Raw genomic sequence first — 19,845 nt, 5'->3', positions numbered from 1 at the left:
GACTTGGACAATGGAATTATTGAAGAAAAGCCAGGAGTTTGAAAAAAAAGCTGGGGGATTTAGACGTGATTTTACGTTGATCGTATGATAAAAGAAGACGTACACAGAGACAAAGCAAAGCATTAAGAAGGGTAGAGTAGGTAATCCTATCTGATGAAGAAAAGAGTAACATACCAGATGTATCGCACGATGGAACGGAGAACATGAGCAGCGCTAAAGTGCCAAATAAAGCATTGAAAGAGCTCTAGGCTCCATTGAGACAGGCAAGAGGCTCTCCACGCGTATCAGCATGAAACGAGCTCAACGTTGTGATGGCTTTTGCTTGTCCGTGAAGTGATGCCCTCGTAGATTTTAGTATGTGAACTTCCACGAAGTCACCAACTTTTGGGTTCCTTATAACATCGTTATCACTTCTATCTGGAACAGGATGAATGGCAAATGATACCCTGTGGCCTCTATCACTCTTCCCGATGAGCTCAGTGTCAGGGGCTCTCTTGTTGGGCCCTTCAACTAACACGAGTTGGACTGAGCCAACTTGGGAGTCAAAACACTGACCTGTGCTCTCCCGGAAAACTGAGATAAGCTCTGTTAGTCTCCTCTGCTTTACATCATCAGGAACATCGTCAGCATAGTTTCTGTGGGCGTGTGTTTTCTCCCTCATGCTGTAAGCAAACATATACGCCATGTCGTAGCCAACAGCCGTCACGAGGCTTAAAGTATCCTCGTGATCCTCCTCTGTTTCCCCACAAAATCCTAGGAATGTGACCGAGAAGGGTTAATAGAGAAGTGGTTTGAATGTCTAATAGTACAAGTCAACAAATTATTGCATTCCTACACAATAAAGATGGATTTAAACTCGGATTTTTTTATAGATTAGAGCCAAATAGAATTGCATGTTATAACTCAAACTTTTACTTCTCCTAAGAACAAATCCACATAGTAGAGACTAGAGAGAAATCTCTTTCAATTTCACCAATGCAGCCTAAGAATTGAGGAAAAAGAACTAAACGGTAAACAGACTTACCACATATGAAGTCACTGCTTATCCCAATATCAGGAATTATAGAGCGTATGTGTTTAACAAGATCCAAGTATGCTTCCCGGGTATACCCCCTGCGCATGCTTTCCAGTACTGTACTGCTGCCAGACTGTGCAGGCAAATGGATGCTTTTGCAGACATTGTATCTGTCTCGCATGACATACAATAGTTCATCAGGAAAATCTTTAGGGTGAGGGGAAGTGTATCTGAATCTCATATCTGGAAATTCAGTTGCAAGTGTGTCGAGCAGATCAGCAAAGCGTAAACCCATATTCTTAACTTTGCACCTGCTAGAAAAACCATCACTATACTTCCAGTTCCCACCAGATTCAACCTCTTCAACACCAGACGTATCATTGTAACTGTTCACATTTTGCCCAAGAAGAGTTACTTCTTTGACTCCTTCCTTCCAAAGTTCTGCCACCTCCCTAACGATGGATTCCACAGGACGTGATCTCTCCCGGCCCCTAGTGAAAGGAACAATGCAAAATGAGCACATATTATTGCAACCCCTCATAACAGAGACAAATGCACTTATTGAATTCTTCGAGATACGCACTGGATTGATATCAGCATAAGTTTCTTCAAGCGAGAGAAGTGTGTTGATCCCTTTCTGGCCTGAGTCCACTTCCTCTAACAGCCGTGGCAAGTCCCGATAAGCATCCGGCCCGCATACAACATCAACCATCTTATCTGAATCCAATATTTTATCCTTGAGCCTCTCGGCCATACATCCCAAGACAACAACTTTTGGAGGATGCAGGGACTGTGATCTTCCTGTAGCAACATTACTTTTCCACTGCCTCTTAAGAAACCAAAAGTAATTAAGTCTCTGCCACACCTTCTGTTCTGCATTGTCTCTTATCGCACACGTATTTATGAATATAATCTCTGCACTCTCAGGAACTTCAGCAATTTCACTATATCCAGCATTCTTCATGATAGACAGGACAATCTCCATATCATTGACATTCATCTGGCATCCATAAGTTTCATGGTATATACGTCCTCTTGGAAGAACATCAGACTCAGTGTTTGAGCTGGATAATTTAAAACAATAAAATTAAGCGCATAAGTTCCTGAATTGTATGATGCAAAAGAACCTGAGGGTGAGAGTTGAGCATTGTTTAGGGAGGTTGATACAGTGGTGTTGATTCAGAGCGGATGAGAGAGAGTAAAAAGAGGAAGACGCCATTAGAGATGAAGTTTGATAATACAGAAAAGATAAAGAGGATTTTGGAGGTATTTGGATTGGGCTCAAGATTCAACTATTTGGTGGCCCAACTCTTTTGCTATTAATAAATCATCTGTTTCAGGAGGAATTTGGGCTCAAACTTCAACTTTTGCTATTAATAAATGGGCAAATTGCCTATAAGATTGACACACTTTTTGGTGGACAATTTTTCTTTTTTGTCCATAGCCACTTTTTATTTGTCCATAGGCAAAAAAAAAAAAAATTCGCAGTAATAGTGGACACTTTTGTTAGCCACATTTCACTTTATTTTTATTCTTTGTATATTTTAATTCAATTAGATTTAAAATTATCGGACTAAAAATAATTAGAAAACGAGATAATAATAAAATTAAAAAGTGCGATGAGACCAAATATTCGTTGTATTAATGGATACCGGAAAATTATACAACGAACATTTTATAAAAAAAACATATAAAAACAAATAAAAACACCGCCACCATCTACTCGGTGGCGGAGTCGGAATCCTCTGCCTCTTCTTCGCCGCCCACTCCCCCCGGCGCCGCCGCCCCTGCCCCTGGCGCACCCAGCGCTGCTGGACCAGCCCCAGATCCTCTCTGATCCTACACATGAGCTCATAGTATATCGCCTTGGTGATCGGGTCGGTGGCCGACTCGTAGAAACGGCAGTTCTCTTGCAGTTGTTTCATCAACTGCACATTCAGGTTCCTGTTCAAGACCACATGGGCACCATGGTCCACCGGACTGAGCTCCAGAAGGCGCCTGCGCGCTGCGCGATCCAGACGCGGGCGCCGAGTAGCGGAAGAACCCGCAGACATTCGGGCGCTGCGGATACCGGCCTTCTGCCCCGGAGGGCGTGAGCGCCTAGTGTGTGTATCAAAGGGCTCCTCCGTTTGGGCGTCGTTGAGGTCGATTGATTGTCCGCCGCTGCTGCTGCTGTAGTTCTCGGCTCTGTTGCGTCTATTGCGCTTCGCCCGTGACCTTCGGCCTCCTCTCGCACAGATGGACTTGAATTTCGGGCAGATTCTCGAGAACGAGAAACTCCTCCCAATGGGTGAACTTAGGCTTCCATACCGCGTTGTATCGTGGGACACGTATGCAGCCTTCACGTCGGCTTCGTTGCGGCCACTCTCGCCGTTGAGAAGGTTGTTGCCGTAGATGCCCGCGAACTTCCTGGTGGGTGTCAGAATCCTCCCAAACTTTTTCCGGATCTGTTCCGCGTCACGCGGTTTGGCGCCTCTCGGCTTGAACTCATTGTAGGTCAACAAAACGCGCTTCCAAAAGCCCATCTCGGTCTGATCGGTGCCAACACAGGGGGTCTGATGTGACGGCATCCCATGCCCTCGCCACAGCAATCGACTCGTCTTTGGTGTAGTGCCCGCCCCGACTTGCTACCGCGACTCGCTACCGCTCGCTGCCGCTGCCATCCGCGTCCGCGCCGTCGCCGCCGGCCCCTCCCCCCACCGCCAGCGCCCCTCGCCGCCGCCTCTCCCACCACCGCCGTCGCCGGAACATCTCGTCGGCGGGGTCTCCGGTAGGCCCGGACTCATCAGCCCCATCATCTGCTCCAGTGTGAACCTATCGAAATCAGACAAAGGAGTTTGGGTGCGCTGGAAAGAGTGAGAGGGGGTATCCGGACGCGGATGGTTGGGCGAGTCCATAGTGGGTCGATAATCTCCGAATGCCGAACGACCCAAATTCCTCTGATGAGATGACTGACCCCGATATTGGGTTTGTTGCCACGACGGGGATGTCGGTGACCACGACTGGAATGGAGGGGGACTGGGACTCGATCCCCGGGGGGTGGGACTCGATACCCACAGCTGAGATGGCTGGGAAGAAGGATAGTATCCGTATCCCGATTCTTCCGTGCCGGGTGAATCTTCGTCTCTCCCGTGCATTTGGTATAAAATTCTGAAGAGTGAAATTGGAGGTGGAGTGAAAATGGGTGTGGAGTGAAAAACAAATTGGTGGGGTATTTAAATAAGCCAAAAATTAATTACAAATTCGAAATAAAAAAATAAATAAAAATACAAAGCGGCGACCGCCGCGCAGTAGATAGGCGCGGCGGCGGGCGCGCTTCTCTCTCCTCTGGCTCGTCCACGCCGCATTCGGGGCGAATGCCCGTCCGCCCCAACAAAATCGTCCGCCTCCGGGGCGGACGCGTCCTCCGCAGTAGGCAGCCGCGGCTAAGCCGCGATGGGGGCGGCCAGCGCGCCACCCCTATAGTGGATGCTCTAAAGTCACAAAATTTGGGAAAAGTTTGGTTTTTCCCACAAACTATAAAAGTTGCGCCTAAAGTCACGAACTTTATCGGATCGTGCAAATTTCTCAAACTACCCGACCTGACGACATATTTCCGTTAAAAACTTATCCCACGTGGCATGCCGGAGGCGTGACTTGACAAAATTTCTGACTGGGCACAACACGACGTCGTTTTATGCTTTTTATTTTTATTGAATCTTCTTTACACATTGCCGATTTCATCCCTAAACCGTTTGTCGACGATTTCACTTTTGTCGATTCCGTCGGTTGAATTGGGGTTGCGCTTTCGAAATCAGCCAAAAAGAGGTTATATTACCCGAGTTTAGAAATTTTGCCAAGTCACGTGGGAAAAGTTTTTAACGAAAATATGTCGTCAGGTTAGTTTGAAAAAATTGCACGATTCGATAAAGTTTGTGACTTTAAGCGCAACTTTTATAGTTTATGAAAAAAAATAAACTTTCCCCAAAATATGACTTTTTAGACAGTTTACCCTTAATAAATCATCTGTTTCGCTAATAACCTAATATCATATACTCCTCAGTCAATTTTAAAATTTTCATGATGTTTTAAATATTATACATATTTTAATTTGTTGTAAATTTAAAACTCTAATCTTGTTTGGCTAATCTTGGAAAAGATGCAGTTTGATCAATTGACAATTATAAGACTCATTTTGTGGGTAAAAAGTGTAAAATAAACATAAAGACGTGAAGTTTTCGATATCTAAGATTAAATAAGAATTACTTCTATTCAAATGTTTCTCCGCACAATTTTATATTCTTAAATTTTTATTTTTTATGTGTATTTTTTAGATATTTTCATGCAATTTCGTTTTACGGTTCAAATTTGATTTCATAATTTAAATTTAAGTTTTTTGGGTTAGGTTTTTCGGTTAATTCAGTTGGATTGGTTCAATTTAAAAAATTTTGACGGTTCCATTCTCGAAATATCTTTTTTATTTTCATTTTATTTCTCAAAACCAAGCTTGTCAAATATATTTTATTAAAATTTATAATATCTCATTCATATACTAGTTACGACTAAAAATTGTTTATTTTTTTACGGTCCGTCAAAATTAGACTCTATCTATTTATAGTAAGTAAATTTTTCTCTCTAACAAGGTGAGTCTAATTTTATAGTGATAAACACTTCAACTAATTTTTTCTATCTATCTCTTTCTTACTTACCAATTTTGCATTAAAACTCATGGCGTGCACAACCAAAACTATTTTTTGGGAGTAATACTAAGAGCATCGCAACGCCAATTAAAAAACACGTCCCGCTCGTCCCAGCGAGACAAGATGGAGGGAGATGCGTTGCAACCCCCCAACAGGACTGATGGAGAAGGGAGGGTGTGTGCGGCTGTCTAACTACAAACACACACACCCCTTCCCCCCAACTGGTTTCTGGATGGGCGGTGAAGCTTACTCTCCCCCAGCGAGTGGAATTTATTTTATGACTGTTTAAAATAACTTTTTAACTAATAATAGGAATTTATATAATATAAAATTATCACTCTTTCTCAAATATAATCGTTATATTAGCATTTCCTTTTAACTTTTTTTTATTTTTGTCATTCAATTCATTATATTAACTTCTATAAATACCTCATTCATTACATAATTTTTTTCACACAAAAAAACTTTCTCAATCAAATTTATTCTAAATTTTCATTCTCAATAATGAAAAAAATGTCTAGCGGAAGAACTTGGGACCATATCAATCTCAACCATCCGGAATCTGGATCACTCGACTTTGGCAACCGCCGGCTCGGTGACACATGCTACACCAGCTGATGATGTGTACATCTCCCACATGTCCAACATGCCCTACACGCCCTATAGTCCGATGCCCTATATGCCCTACAACCCGATGTAGTCTTTGTCCCAAATTCCAACGTCCAATGAGCGAATTTCGACGTCCTACGAAGACGTTGAGCCCGACGTCCGTCATCCTTACTCTCCGACTGAGATGAAGAAATTGTTCGAAGTGTTGGCCACCACTTCGAAATGTGGGTAGCCAAGAGCCCCCACCTCCCCCATTGATAAGAATATTTCATGTCTATTAGAAGAGAGCTATAATCGCCAACACTATCCATTTCACGCTAGGTGGAACAATTGATTTCACATTGTCTTTTTAAATGGCCTCTCGAGATGATTTGAGCATTCTGTTGTACTCCCTCCGTCCCAAGAAAGTTGATACAAAACTTTTGGGCACGAAGATTAAGAGTTTATATTAAATAAATAGGAGAGATGGAAAAAGTAGGAAAGATAAGAGAGAGTAAAGTAAATGATGGAATAAAGTAATAGTGATTAGATGTTTTGTCTTTTGTTAAAAAAGGAAATGACTCAACTTTGTTGGGACGGACTAAAAAGGAATACGACTCAACTTTCTTGGGACGGAGGGAGTATTATGGAACAGATGAAGTAGTACTAATTTTTCAGACTTTTAATTATGTGTATTTTAGTATTTTTTGATTAATTGTATTTCTAAATTGAAGAAATAAAATAGTAATATCCATTAATTTGAAATTCGAACTAATTAAGAAAGAAAGTGGATGAATTTAAAATTGTATGGAAATTTTGAATAAGCTTATCTGAACACGTCAGTATATTGACTAACCAAACAGAGAAAGGCCACATTATGAATTTAAATCGATCATCGCTATTGCACTGATTTCATATCGCGACGGCAATTTCAAGAATCAATGAAGTATTTTACAGCAGCTACTCGTCTACTCAGACATTCATCCAATCGTCGCTCCAACCTTCAGTTGCTCTCTTCCATCCGCCCTTCGAGCTCAGGTACCTGTGCTACTATACTCAGATTCTGCTCATATTCATGTAATTGTGCCTAATTTGTGATACATAGGAGTACATATTATAGAATGAGTTTTTGGGAGATTTTAGCAAGTCTATTTTGTCATATCAAAAAGTAGTTTTACTTCACTCATTTACATCAAATTCAAATTTCACACCATTTTTGAGCATAGAACTTTTGTGCAGTATTTTAAGCAAATCAGGAGTTGGTCTCTCATTATAAGCAGTTACTAGAAGGAACAGTGAACAGTTTTTTTTTTTTTTTTGGGTATAATCTGATGATTTGCATTGTCTTTGGTGTCAGGTCATAGTTATACATCTCTCCGGAGTTATGAGAAGTTCATGCAAGATGATTGTTTTCACAGAAAAATTATGGTGAAAAATAGCTTGAGAGGTTCTGGTGTTGGTATCCTGAATTGCTTAGCTAAATTTGGGAGTGATGGCATCCGAACACATCGTAGAAATCTTGCTTCCACTACCTCAATACCAGAGAGAAACAAGTCCTTTGCTACAATAAATTCTGATGATATAAGCTATTTCAATAAAGTACTGGGTGGGAGAGGTGTGGTTCAGGATGAGGAAAAGCTGGATGATGCAAACACGGATTGGATGCGGAAGTACAAAGGCTCAAGTAAGCTTATGTTACAACCTCGGACAACCCAGGAGGTTAATGTCTTCTTTTGACTACCAAACTTACATCCTTCATTCAATGATTAGTTTTAGTCTGTAGTCACATCCACATACTTAGTAGTCTATAGAACTTAGAGATAACTATATGCCGAATCAGTGGAACTAAAGGGTTTTCCTATTGTATAAACGAGATAAGATTGAGTCTCAACTCAGAGAAGAGTCAGAAGACTATTCTGAGATAACTACCACCAAACATCTTAATTCTTAACTCTGAAGAGCATTTTCTTGTGTTTGTAATGCACGGCACTTGGCAGCAAATCTATAGTCCTCAGGCACGGAGTTGTTATTAGGCTTGACTCTAGCGATTGGGTGCATTCTTTTGTTCTTAGTTCTGCCCGCTGCTAAGTTTAATTTTATGCTGTAAAATAGAGAATAATTATATCTTAGTCAGAAGATCTTTATCCGTAATACTGCTGAGCAGACACTCATGCGTCCTTTGATGGCAAATAGAAAGGAAATTTGTCTTTTAACGCCCAAAATATTTTAGTGTAAGCTTTAGTTTCTTTCTGTAGCAAACGCAATTTTTAGATGTACAAAGGTTCCTTTTGTGCACTCTGTTTCTCCTCTTTGCTTTCTGATTGACAGGCTAAGTTAACTTTTATTTCTTTACAGCTATAACTGTTGATCTTCCTCCCCTGTATAGGTTTCTCAGATTCTTGATTACTGTAATTCCAGATGCTTAGCTGTTGTACCGCAAGGTGGAAATACAAGTCTTGTGGGAGGAAGTATTCCTGTGTATGATGAGGTATTAACATATCTCTTTCTCTTCTAATTGGGAGATGAGAAAATGTGTTCTCTCTGTGACATTTAAAATTAGATTTTTTATGGTTATTTCATCTTTTAACTATTTTGCATAAACCTCTCTTTATGTCTATCTCCTTTCAGGTGATCATCAACATTGGCTCCATGAATAATATCCTTTCCTTTGACAAGGTAACAGTTTTTCATTTCAACATCCATACGTTTTTCTCTTATCTTCCAGAAGTAAGTTGGGGACCAGGAAAAGAACAAAGGAAGAATACAACCAGAAGCATCAATGTTGTAGATTAGCTCTGATATCAATGCTAGCACTTGCATTGATGACTCGTTTTTAGTTGTAAATAGGTTAGCGGTATACTGGTATGCGAGGCTGGATGCATTCTGGAGAACTTGATGTCGTTTCTCGATAATGAAGGGTAATGCATTCTTCAACATTTCTGTTATTAAAGACTGGCACCTTGTATAACATAATGATGATATCCAATTCTTCTCAATTGAATATAACTTTGAAGTTCTAAGTCCTTTTTATTTCCAAAAATGAGAAGTATTTCTAGTGTATTGTTTGCAGGGGTGGATGCTATCACTAACATATGTTTAATTAATCTTGAATTTGGGCGTCTCCTCCTTTCTATTTTGGGGGGATTGGGCAGGATTGCTACATTAATTCCTAATTACCGTTTAAACTTTCTGAAGGCTTTTTAATGATTTTTCCCATATCCATGTTACTGTAAGTGTTTTCTTCTTCAGATATATTATGCCACTTGATTTGGGTGCTAAAGGAAGCTGCCAAATTGGGGGAAACATCTCAACCAATGCTGGGGGCTTGCGCCTTATCCGATATGGTTCGCTTCATGGAAGTGTTCTTGGTGAGTTGTCTTCTGTGTTTTCTGTCTCCTTTGTACAAACAACAAAGTAACATCTACGTTGAATCTGATCAAGCACTTTAATTGAGAGAAAATGTATTTTAAAGAATTATAATAGATTTGGAAGCCTTGCTGGTGGTGTATGCTAGAGGTTGGTTAGAGGATGTTGAGTTCAACTATATTTTGACCTTGCTCATGAGAGACATTGTGAAGGTTTTTCAACATAATAAGGAATTTAAGAAGATCTCTTTCAGAATGTTTTTATATATCTGTACATCTTACTAAGGCTATTCACAACTAGAGAAGTGCATAGTTCTTTCTAGGTCGTATGTGCCTGTGTGGATTCTACTATTTTGTTCTGTTAATGGCACTCCCTGTTTTTTTATTTTTCTTGAGAATACAATTTATGGGTTGATATTTCAGGTCTTGAAGTTGTTTTAGCTAATGGTACTGTGCTTGATATGCTTGGTACTTTACGCAAAGACAACACAGGATATGACTTGAAGCATTTGTTTATAGGTGAAGTCGTGAAGACTATATTGTTGGATTTACCGTAATATCAAGATCTACCAAATGATCGTGTTTAAACTATAGTTATTTGTTGGTATATGTAGGGAGTGAGGGATCATTAGGAATTGTCACAAAGGTTTCGATACTCACCCCTCCAAAGTTACCTTCAGTAAATCTAGCTTTTCTTGCTTGTGAGGATTATCTAAGCTGTCAGGTAAAGCTGAATACATAGCCACTACCAGTTAAAACTTCAGTTTTTCAGATAAAAATAGTTCTGGATCCTACTCTGTTTCTAAATACATGTGATAAATTATAATGAAAACTAATGTTAACCATTCTTAATCATTCATATTTGGATGCTTCTATGCTATAGTATCATTTCATTATTCTCCAAAGTATGAGTATTAGGAGTGGGCAAGTTTAATCTACTATGTTACACTGGAGAGTGATGATGAGAACATGCCTTACATAATTCTCTGATCATTACAGAAAATCTTGGTCGAAGCTAAGACGAAGCTTGGAGAAATTCTTTCTGCATTCGAGTTTTTGGATATCAATGCTATGGATCTGGTAAGGTTTCATTAGATTAAACTAATACTCTCATAGAGTTATGTAAATCCTGTGTAAAATTCTACATGTTCTGATTGTCAGACTCTGATTACCATCGCCACATTTGCTTTTCATAATATATGTGGCTAAATTTCCTTCTATATATTGCTAGTAAAACGAGCTGGTTAATTCATGGCTTAAGATTGCATTATTTGATGTAGTCCTTACTAGGGGAGAGGAACGAAGGATCACTGCATGAGAACCTCTTTACTTTTTGAATATTCATGTTATTTTTCGACGATGGTTCTATGCAAAGAAATTTTATTGGTAGTTCTCTTTGTGAAACCATATTCATGATGCAGTCCCCAGACTAAGGGAAAAAGGAATGTAATGTATTGCGAGGTAAAAAACCTGAATGGATTGAGCAAGATCATGTGCTTCTTCTGTCAAGTATGATGCGGAGACATTATCTATATATCTAACCTTACGCATGGATGAATATCTAGTTTGTTTTCTAATGTATCACCAGGCGCCTGATTACATCTATATCTTAATAATAATGCCAAAGTTAAGAAAAAATTCCAATTGCAGCGAAAATATCATTTTTATAGTTTGCATCATGTATAACTTCTATTTGCGGGTTTTGTTTGACAGGTTTTGACACAATTAGATGGTCTTCGTGATCCTTTACCTTCCTCTAAGCACAACTTCTATGTTCTGATTGAGACTACTGGCAGCATGGAATCTCATGACAAGTAAGCTTTAAAATCTTCAATCATCCGCAGGATTCAAATTGACTTAATTTTACTTTTATGAACCTTAGCGTTTATTCAACTAATTCATTGTTGTAAAACTGATTATGAATCCTGGCAACATGGAATCTCACCGTTTCTCTGTCTGATACTTGACCAAACTTAATTTTACAATTTGTTTGATATTCAGTACTAACAACTGATGACCACAAAGTTTCTCTTTGTAATGCTGTCACAATATCATCACTAAGAACTATAGTCTTGCACTCTTGCTAGAACTGAATTGGTCTCACCATTGTGACTGGATATCACCATTTTTTTTAGTCTGTCTAAATAATTCTTCTGCCATGATTACTCATTTTAAGACGCAACTGGTTATACTAGTTTATAGATATGTGCGAGTATTTAGTTTTCGTTGATGAACTGGAATACCTGCTATTTGACCCAATATCACTAGGGAGAAGCTTGAAGCCTTCCTTGCTCAGGCTATAGAAAGTGGATTGTTAACTGATGGAGTTGTAGCGCAAGACATAAATCAAGCATCATCATTTTGGCGCATACGTGAGGTAATAATTTAGACTTCTGTCAACTTTTTTATTAGCATAATTTTAAAATGCTCAGTTGGGTGACATTTTTACATTTACAGGGAGTACCTGAAGCTCTGCTGAAAGCAGGGGCTACTTACAAGTATGACTTGTCTTTGCCCCCAGAAAAGATGTACAATCTTGTAGAGGAAATGCGTCAACGTCTTGGTAAATAACAAACTATAATCTCGCTGGAGTTTTTGCTTCTCCGTGAGCTCACCTTGGTCCTTAATTTAAAATTCTAGGCACTGCAGCAAATGTCGTGGCATATGGTCACCTGGGAGATGGAAATCTACATCTGAACATTTCAACCAAACAATATGACGACAATGTAACACTGCATTCCTTTTCCATCTGTAGATTATCTATTTCTGAGCTGCATTTACAAGGATTTGCATTCATTCCAGATACTAGCTAAAATTGAGCCTTTTGTATACGAGTGGACATCTAAGCAACGAGGAAGCATCAGTGCTGAGCATGGCATTGGACTGATGAAAGCAAATAAACTTCATTACAGCAATTCAGCTGAAACTGTAAGTCTCATCTCATTTCTTCTCATGTGTTATAGTAATGAAAGGTCAATTTTGCTGCCTGTTGCTTCTTCAAAGGTTCAAAACCCTCTTTAGCTGTCAGCACTCTAGCATAGACTCCATGGCCATCTATGTTTATGCTGTCTTTTTAGAAATACCCTCCATCCTTGTTTATAATTCAAATTCTTTAATTGTTTGGGTAAAAAGAGTAAATCTACCTCCGTTTTGGGTAAGATACTTGATAGCAGATGACACTTATTCGAGGACAGGAATGGGAACAAGAATGCGCATAACAAGAACTTGTGTGTATTTCTTTGCTTTTGAATGGATTTTTTTTTGGTATGCAGGTGCAAGTAATGGCAGCCATCAAGAAAGTTCTAGATCCCAGTGGAATACTCAACCCGTATAAAGTTCTTCCAAATTCCGTATTATCACAGAGTTGATTCAAACAGAAATCCAAAAATGTGTAATAGTTTTATTAAATATCATTGAAATGCAATCCGTTGTGACTGACACTAACAATTGTTATCTCAGTTATAAAAAGAATGAATAAATGATGAAATCAGATATCTTTCCTCCTAGTCAGTTTCAACATATTCAGCACATTCTCATACACGATAAATGTAACCGAGGCAGCAGGAGCGTTTTTCAGCACGTTTGCAGTTATGCCCTTGTAGAAACCTCGATAACCCTCAAATCTGCACATCAAAGAGGATAAGAAGCTAGTAAAGGGTGCCATGGCATAATTGAACATTGAAGATATGGGCTGAGGTGACCACGAATATGGTACTAGAGTATGACTAATAGAAAGGTCCTGTGCTTGAATTACAGAGCTGTTTGTAAAAATGTTTGCACATGCAGCAGTGCTTTTAGAGAAGGTGGCCATTTTAACACAAAATATTTAAACGGAACGTTTGAGACGAAATTATTGAACAGTAGAGTTCTCATTACCTTAGAGTTTCTTTGGCGACATGCCAGCTATCTATATATCTTGGGATGCCCTTAATAGTTGGGCGTTGCTGCAGGAAAAGATCATTGGTTTGAAGAGATTAGAATTTAAGTTCTGGTCTACTTGTGTTCTCGCCCTCTTAAGAGCAGTTTGAAGAAGTAATGACGGATTACAAATGGTAAGATACTTTTACCTGTAATCGAGCTCGAATAACCTGCCAGACATAAGACAACAACATTCAGCAAACAAGAAAAAGTATCATCTGATAATGAGTAAGGAGAAGGGTTAGCAAAGATTATGAATCCCTTCAAAAGGGTGCGTACTTGAAATGGATACGTCATGCTAATGGCAGCCAGCTTTGAAGAAGCACCTAATACGGCATAATCAATTGAGTCCTGTAACCACAATGCCAGAAAATTCGAGTCTTATAAACCAATTGCAAGTCAAAACTAACCTTTCTAGTTTCATATTGTTTTATGGTAACAAAAAAAGAAAGAAGTGTAATCAATGCACATATAAAAGAGCGCAGAAATTTTGCTACTTTATAAGACTACAATATTCTACAAAGGAAATGATGACACATGTTGTTTTGATTGATAACATAATATACAAAGGCATAAGAATATGCACTTAGCTTGGAGAAAGAAGCAAAACCAATAAATGCCTGTTTGTCTGCAGTTAAATTCAATATATCTCCCCAAGTTAACGAACTGTAATCAGATACTCACCAATGAATTAACACCAGAATTAAAACTTTGTTCACTTTCTGTAGTTCTGAATCTGATAACCATTTTCCGAAGTTCCTCATATGTTGTGAACTGAATAGCACCATGTGTAATCTGCTGAACAGCACCAAAGTCATTAAGTTATTCAGGCCTAACTTGTTCATCGAGATTTTAAACGATAAGTGTCATATCAGTAGACAATTACATACAAGAAAACATATCAAAAACAGAAAGGGAAAAAAGGCCTTACCAGAAACAGACCAGGACCGAGTCCTTTGTAGAGTGCTTTCCATCCCTCTTCTCTCAATATGGTTCTCAAAGCATCTGAAATTCAGTAGATGAAGAAGTTAAATATTACCTAGAGAAAACTATCAACCAAGAAAGCTGAAGATCCCTAACAATCTCTGATTATATTAAAAATAACGATACCAGAATTTAGGACTAAATAAAGAAAGACCTTGCTTTGCCAAAAACGCGATATACATATCATTATAAGATCAAAGCTAACCATGAAAGCCAGAATATGGTCGAGCTTGCTGTGGAGTCTGAAGCTGTAACCTTGTCTTCACCAGCCATATAGGATTAGTACAACAACTGACCTGGAAGAGTCAACAAAACTTCATTAAGCAAGAGAAGAAATTGAGGAGAGTTGAGGAACCATTCAGCTAACTCACTTTACAAAATGGAGACAACTGGAAAGATGACAAGAAGAAATCAAAGTGAGTCTTACAGAATATTACTTGTCTACGAATCTCATCATGAAAATGATTTTTATACTTATTGGCCACAATAAGTCACCTTTTATAAAAAAGTCTTGAATGGAACTACTTTCTGAGCTTCAGTTTACACATAACAGTAACATAATAGCCTAACCAATATAGAAGATAGAACAACATATTCATTGAGGGACTTCCTCTGGTAAGCATTTAGTTCCATATATAGCTGTTCTAACTTTTTCAAAAAAAGAAAAAGAAAATCAATACGGACCAAGGCTCCAGCTTCAGCAGCTGATGCAAGATGAAGACCAGGGGTCAGTTCTGCTCTGCTTCTCAGATAGCGCTCTTTGGCATTGTTGTAGCTGCAAATGAATAAGACAGGGTTATTGATCAAATAAAAGGTTGCGATTGTTCAAACAGCACTATGTCAGCAGACAAATTAGTGAAAAAGCTGTTTGCTAAAATTAATACTAGACGAAAAATATAAGCAGCACCTTTAGATAAGCACACAATATTTTGTTTCGTAGTCCAGCAAAAAAACCAAGAGACAGACTCAAACATATATAAACTAGAAAGATAGTATAAGATTACATCAACCCTAGAAGGAAGACATAATACCATAGATAAGAACTTAAGCATTTGATCCTCAAGTTATCTCTAGAAAAAAGATAAACAACATCCCTTGCACAATGAGAGCATGTATGCATAGACATGGAAAATGGAACACTCAGAAAAAAAGAGTCCAGGATTCAATTGGCCTTATAGAGAACATTTTGACCATTGCTTCTGCAAGTTTTCCTCATGTACATGGACACTCTTAAGCACAAAAAAGTTGATAAAACATAGGATTGCATATTTGAAGGATAAGATTGTCAAAATTAATCGTATCACTCAAAGTAAATGTCCCCAATAAGTTAACCTAACCAGCAAGATGAAATTTTTACAATATGGGCATGAGGCTTACAAGAAGAAATATAAACCCCAGGAAATGGTTGAGCCAAGGACGGCAGGATAAAATCCAGCATACAGCCCTCTGAGACCCTGAACCATAATACAATGCAATGCCTATTAACTTTATGAATGAAATGAGTAAGTGTTTGAAGTGGATTATGCAAATATGGAAAACAAACCTCGGTGCGAGCAATGGTGAATAGAGCGTGAGGAGTGTTCTTATAGGTAGGGAGGTGCAGTAAGCGACCGTCGTTCACTGAAAAATAGTAATTGAAATTGAAAAAAAAACAAGGTTTATTATTGGAGACCTAATCGATGAAATTGAAATTGATAGTAATTGCGAGACCTTGGAATCGAGTGCGGACGACGTCGAGCGGGTGAGTGAAGCTGACAGTGGCGAGGCCGGCGGCGGATCCGGCGGCCGCGTTCTCCCACTGCCAGTCCGCCGCCATGGATCTCAGCTGCTTAATAGTTTCAGCGCCAATCACTAATCAAATTAACCGTCGATTAATTAAACATGCAATTTAGGAATTGCACTAATTTTTCAGACCTCAAAGTTCAAATCTTTACGCACATATGTACTGTTTCTCTGTGTGGGACGCTAAGAATAACTACTTAACTTGCTCACCAAAAAATACTCCAATTTTAGTTGTTCAATTTTAATCAAAAAAAAATTGAAATAGTTGAAGTATTGAGATTGGCATTTTCATCGACATATATAAATTACAATTCCACCAAGAGGTGCCCACGATTCCGGTTTTGGAAATTGCCGAACCGGAACTGAACCGTGAGGGTGTTTCGCAGTTACGGTTCCGGTTCTAAAACTGCCGGTTTCGGTTCCCAACCGACGGTTTTCCGGTGGTTTTTTTTTTATTATGGCTTGGTTTCACGGTTTTCCGACGATTTTTCGCGGTTCCGGTATGGTTTCGATTTGAAAATTTTTGAACCTGAACCGAATCACGGTTCAAAAATCGACTGTTTCGATTTGAATAAATTCTCACAGTTTCGGTTTTAATCGCCGGTTCGATAAATCTTGGGCAGGTCTACTTCCACCCCAGCCTAAGTGATGTGTATTTCTGAAATGTCATAGCTTAAAGTGAGACATTATCTCTTTTAACAATAATTATCCCTCTTACACTTTATAATTTTATTTCCTTGCTTATTTTTTTCTTAATTTATTATCTTTCATACTTTAGTATTTATAATTTAACTTATTAAATACCACTATATAAATTCTTGTGCTAAAGTGAAAATGTCTTATCTAAGTTGGAATGACTATTTTTAAAGGACAAATATACTATAGGAGTATTTTGATTGAATTCTCATACATTATTCGTTAGATAAAATCACGATTAATTAGAATTCTTTATTAAGTTGGTGGAATCCAAATTCTTAACATTGATTTTTATTTACTTTTAATAATCTTTCAAATGCTCTTGACAATTGAAAATTTATACTCCTAGAAATTACTAGCAGTTATTGGTGTATGTGTTACCGTGAACTATAAGAAATCCTGTTCAAAAATGTTAGAATGCATACTCTCCAGTCTTCATTAACACATTGCACATTTTTGTGTATGGAGAAAATATGATTTACAAACCAAGTTCTTTTCATTTTTGTATATATGCTCATAACATATTCTTACGTAGGAATATTATGAAAGACTTTATAATCTTAATTTAAGAACTTCAAATATATGCACGCAATTCAAAAAATACGAAGACAAAGATGAGTTCAAATACACTCATTTGAGAAACTAATTAGCTCTGGACCTTAACCTTAATTTATTATTGAGCAAATAGATCGGGAGTTCGAGTCATCTCGGGAGTAGATATTGATTGATCCTCTTTGAAAAAAATTATTACCTTCAACTATTTCCAGATGCTATCCTTATTGTGAGTAAGGTAAGTTCATTAGCACAAAAAATCTTCAAAGCACCTCAAGAAAAATTCCTCAGAGATCAACTTAAACTTAACGCAATATCAATGAGGGTGGATTGCAAATATCAACATGAGGTATGAACACTAATATCTTGAAATGGCACGAGAACTTAGCACCTCCCATCCTCTATAATATATTGAACCAGTATTATTCTGGATTCACACGATTCCACAATGAGGTCGGTCCTTTATAAACATCAACGCATGGGACACGGCCTCTGTATCAACCAGTTTCCACTTTTGTAACTAGTGATATCCTCTAGTTTACAGCACAAACTACACAAATGTCAAACGAAAATTAGAGAAACATCCAAAATCACATTCAAAACATTGCACATTTGTGTTTTCTCCTAAAATTTTTACCTATCTCATGTTCATCACATGTATAATCCCACAGATACCTATCCTTGCCTCCAAGCATACAAATCAATCAAATCAACTACTCCTATAACCCAAAAAATGTATAGAAATAAAATTAAGCCACATTTTCAAGTAGAACAACAGAAAACAATGACTATGATCAACCACCTTACCTCACTCTGTTCCAATTTCCAACCAGTTTATACCATTATTTTTGTAACTAGTTAAAATGATTTGGACATGAACTAGTTTATAGCACACACTAAACAAATGCCAAACACAAATTGGAAAATATCACATTGAAAATACTGCAATTTTGTGTTTTACCCTCAAAATTTTACCTATTTCAAGTTCAATGTATGGATATTCCCACAGAAATCTATCATTGCTTCCATCACATTTCAGCATGTATCCATAGGAACCATCACATTGTGGAATCAATTAAATCTAAATTATTAAAAAAAAAAAAAAAATCAACTGCATTTTGAAGTAGAACATGAGAAAACAATGACTATGATCGACCACTTTACCTCACTCCATGATCACTTTAGCTCCGATCTCCTTCATCTTCCCGATAATCTTCTCGGCCTCATCCTTGGTCACGCCTTTCTTCAGCAAAGTCGGCGCTTTCTCCACCAAATCCTTGGCCTCCTTCAAGCCTAGATCCGTGCACGCCCTCACTTCCTTAATAATCTTAATCTTCGCACCCGCATCGAAGCCGCCCTCGAGCTTCAAATCGAAGGACGTCTTCACCTTCTTCTCCTCCTCCTTCGCCGCCTTTCCCCTTCGCCCCCGAAATTCCCGGTCCGAATCCCATCCCTGGCATCATAACCGCCATCATCGGCATATCCTCAATCTCCAATTTCTGCCTCAGGACCTCGGCTAGGTCAGATATTTCGAGTAATGTGAGAGCAGAAAGCTCGTCAACGATCTCATCTACTCGTTGTGATTGGGCAGGCTTCGACACCTGAGCTGTATCCGAGAATTTTCGAATCAGATTATGGCATTTCAGAGGGGTTTCAATTCGGGATTGGGGGATGCCGGTGAGGGATTGAGTAATGAATCGGGTAAAATAGTGTCTCATTGCGGGAGAAATGCTAGATTTTATTGGGAATTTACGGAGGTTGAGATGAAGTTGAAGGAATCGGAAATTAGGGGTTTGGCTGAAACCGAATGTTAAGCAGGGTTTAAGGATCCGGGTGGGTTGGCTTGAATATGGATCCTAATTTCAACCCGTATTTACATTCTGCCTAAGCTCAGAAGCTAATCACTCACTCACAAGTCACAGGTGCCTAAGCTTATAAAGCTAAACTAGAGTAGCATGAAGCAAAATACTAAATCATCACGTAATTTAGCTGCTTATTAGCGGAAAGAAAAATTGCCAACTACTACTTCATTTCTTAATAAGCTTAATTATCAAATGTCTTTTTCTTTAAGCTATTGTATTTGTATATGTTAATCATTAGCTACGAATTGCAGATCTTAAATATCAAATTCACGTATTGCTATTCAAACATTGTTTTGATGTTTCAGCAGTATTTACCTAATCTCTTTAGCTCTTTGTTAGAGGAAGAAAAATAGCCAACTCTACATAATAAGCTTAAGTACTCCATTTGTGAGATCTCGCTCTGA

The 19,845-nt window shown here is 38.5% G+C and overlaps 4 protein-coding genes across 6 annotated transcripts; 1 reads left to right on the top strand and 3 right to left on the bottom strand.

Moving 5' to 3' along the window:
- Positions 1–235: 235 nt before the first annotated feature.
- Positions 236–3,540, bottom strand: LOC125186790 (CDK5RAP1-like protein). Its single transcript, XM_048083234.1, has 4 exons — positions 2,732–3,540; positions 1,327–2,079; positions 1,025–1,185; positions 236–753 (listed from the first exon to the last, which is right to left on the bottom strand). Exons 1-4 carry the CDS (start codon positions 3,538–3,540, stop codon positions 245–247), a joined length of 2,232 nt encoding a protein of 743 aa, XP_047939191.1. The 3' UTR covers positions 236–244.
- Positions 3,541–7,161: 3,621 nt separating this feature from the next.
- Positions 7,162–13,153, top strand: LOC125201162 (D-2-hydroxyglutarate dehydrogenase, mitochondrial). Of its 2 annotated transcripts, XM_048099130.1 has the most exons (15): positions 7,162–7,320; positions 7,640–8,001; positions 8,669–8,770; positions 8,911–8,958; positions 9,130–9,200; positions 9,532–9,650; positions 10,071–10,166; positions 10,262–10,371; positions 10,647–10,727; positions 11,361–11,461; positions 11,916–12,024; positions 12,105–12,210; positions 12,288–12,373; positions 12,450–12,575; positions 12,920–13,153. In XM_048099130.1, the coding sequence occupies exons 1-15, from the start codon at positions 7,224–7,226 to the stop codon at positions 13,013–13,015; spliced, it is 1,710 nt and encodes a 569-aa protein (XP_047955087.1). In that variant the 5' UTR covers positions 7,162–7,223; the 3' UTR covers positions 13,016–13,153. The 2 variants fall into 2 exon arrangements, with proteins under 2 accessions (XP_047955087.1, XP_047955088.1); XM_048099131.1 differs by lacking the exon at positions 7,162–7,320 and having other exon boundaries at positions 7,759–8,001; positions 8,701–8,770.
- Positions 13,028–16,501, bottom strand: LOC125201163 (folate transporter 1, chloroplastic). 2 transcript variants are annotated; one of them, XM_048099132.1, is made up of 12 exons: positions 16,488–16,501; positions 16,260–16,400; positions 16,093–16,169; positions 15,927–16,003; positions 15,234–15,324; positions 14,755–14,845; positions 14,497–14,570; positions 14,250–14,363; positions 13,845–13,916; positions 13,715–13,735; positions 13,524–13,591; positions 13,028–13,270 (listed from the first exon to the last, which is right to left on the bottom strand). In XM_048099132.1, exons 2-12 carry the CDS (start codon positions 16,363–16,365, stop codon positions 13,135–13,137), a joined length of 927 nt encoding a protein of 308 aa, XP_047955089.1. In that variant the 5' UTR covers positions 16,366–16,400; positions 16,488–16,501; the 3' UTR covers positions 13,028–13,134. The 2 variants fall into 2 exon arrangements, with proteins under 2 accessions (XP_047955089.1, XP_047955091.1); XM_048099134.1 differs by lacking the exon at positions 16,488–16,501 and having other exon boundaries at positions 14,250–14,360; positions 16,260–16,464.
- A 1,475-nt stretch (positions 16,502–17,976) lies between these two features.
- On the bottom strand, positions 17,977–19,523 carry LOC125195093 (50S ribosomal protein L7/L12). Its single transcript, XM_048093314.1, is given in 3 exon segments — positions 17,977–18,129; positions 18,744–18,985; positions 18,987–19,523. Coding segments are annotated over 2 exon segments (552 nt in total). The 5' UTR covers positions 19,298–19,523; the 3' UTR covers positions 17,977–18,129; position 18,744.
- Between the last annotated feature and the right edge of the window lie 322 nt (positions 19,524–19,845).

The sequence above is a fragment of the Salvia hispanica genome, chromosome 1 (genome assembly GCF_023119035.1).
Source record: "Salvia hispanica cultivar TCC Black 2014 chromosome 1, UniMelb_Shisp_WGS_1.0, whole genome shotgun sequence".
NCBI classification, from domain to species: Eukaryota; Viridiplantae; Streptophyta; class Magnoliopsida; order Lamiales; family Lamiaceae; genus Salvia; species Salvia hispanica.
This window is presented reverse-complemented; position numbering and strand designations above follow the sequence as displayed.

Bases quoted from the DNA above. Each gene is read 5' to 3' on its own strand.
- LOC125201162 (XM_048099130.1), top strand. From the start codon at position 7,224: ATGAAGTATTTTACAGCAGCTACTCGTCTACTCAGACATTCATCCAAT. The intron at 8,771-8,910 runs GTATTAACATAT...ATCTCCTTTCAG, and splicing joins GTATTCCTGTGTATGATGAG to GTGATCATCAACATTGGCTC. The intron at 12,025-12,104 runs GTAATAATTTAG...TTACATTTACAG, and splicing joins CATTTTGGCGCATACGTGAG to GGAGTACCTGAAGCTCTGCT.
- LOC125201163 (XM_048099132.1), bottom strand. From the start codon at position 16,365: ATGGCGGCGGACTGGCAGTGGGAGAACGCGGCCGCCGGATCCGCCGCC. The intron at 16,170-16,259 runs GTCTCGCAATTA...ACTATTTTTCAG, and splicing joins CGTCCGCACTCGATTCCAAG to TGAACGACGGTCGCTTACTG. The intron at 16,004-16,092 runs GTTTGTTTTCCA...ATTATGGTTCAG, and splicing joins TCACCATTGCTCGCACCGAG to GGTCTCAGAGGGCTGTATGC.
- LOC125186790 (XM_048083234.1), bottom strand. From the start codon at position 3,540: ATGGGCTTTTGGAAGCGCGTTTTGTTGACCTACAATGAGTTCAAGCCG. The intron at 2,080-2,731 runs GTGGCGGTGTTT...TAAATTATCCAG, and splicing joins ACTCCGCCACCGAGTAGATG to CTCAAACACTGAGTCTGATG. The intron at 754-1,024 runs GTAAGTCTGTTT...TCACATTCCTAG, and splicing joins AAGCAGTGACTTCATATGTG to GATTTTGTGGGGAAACAGAG.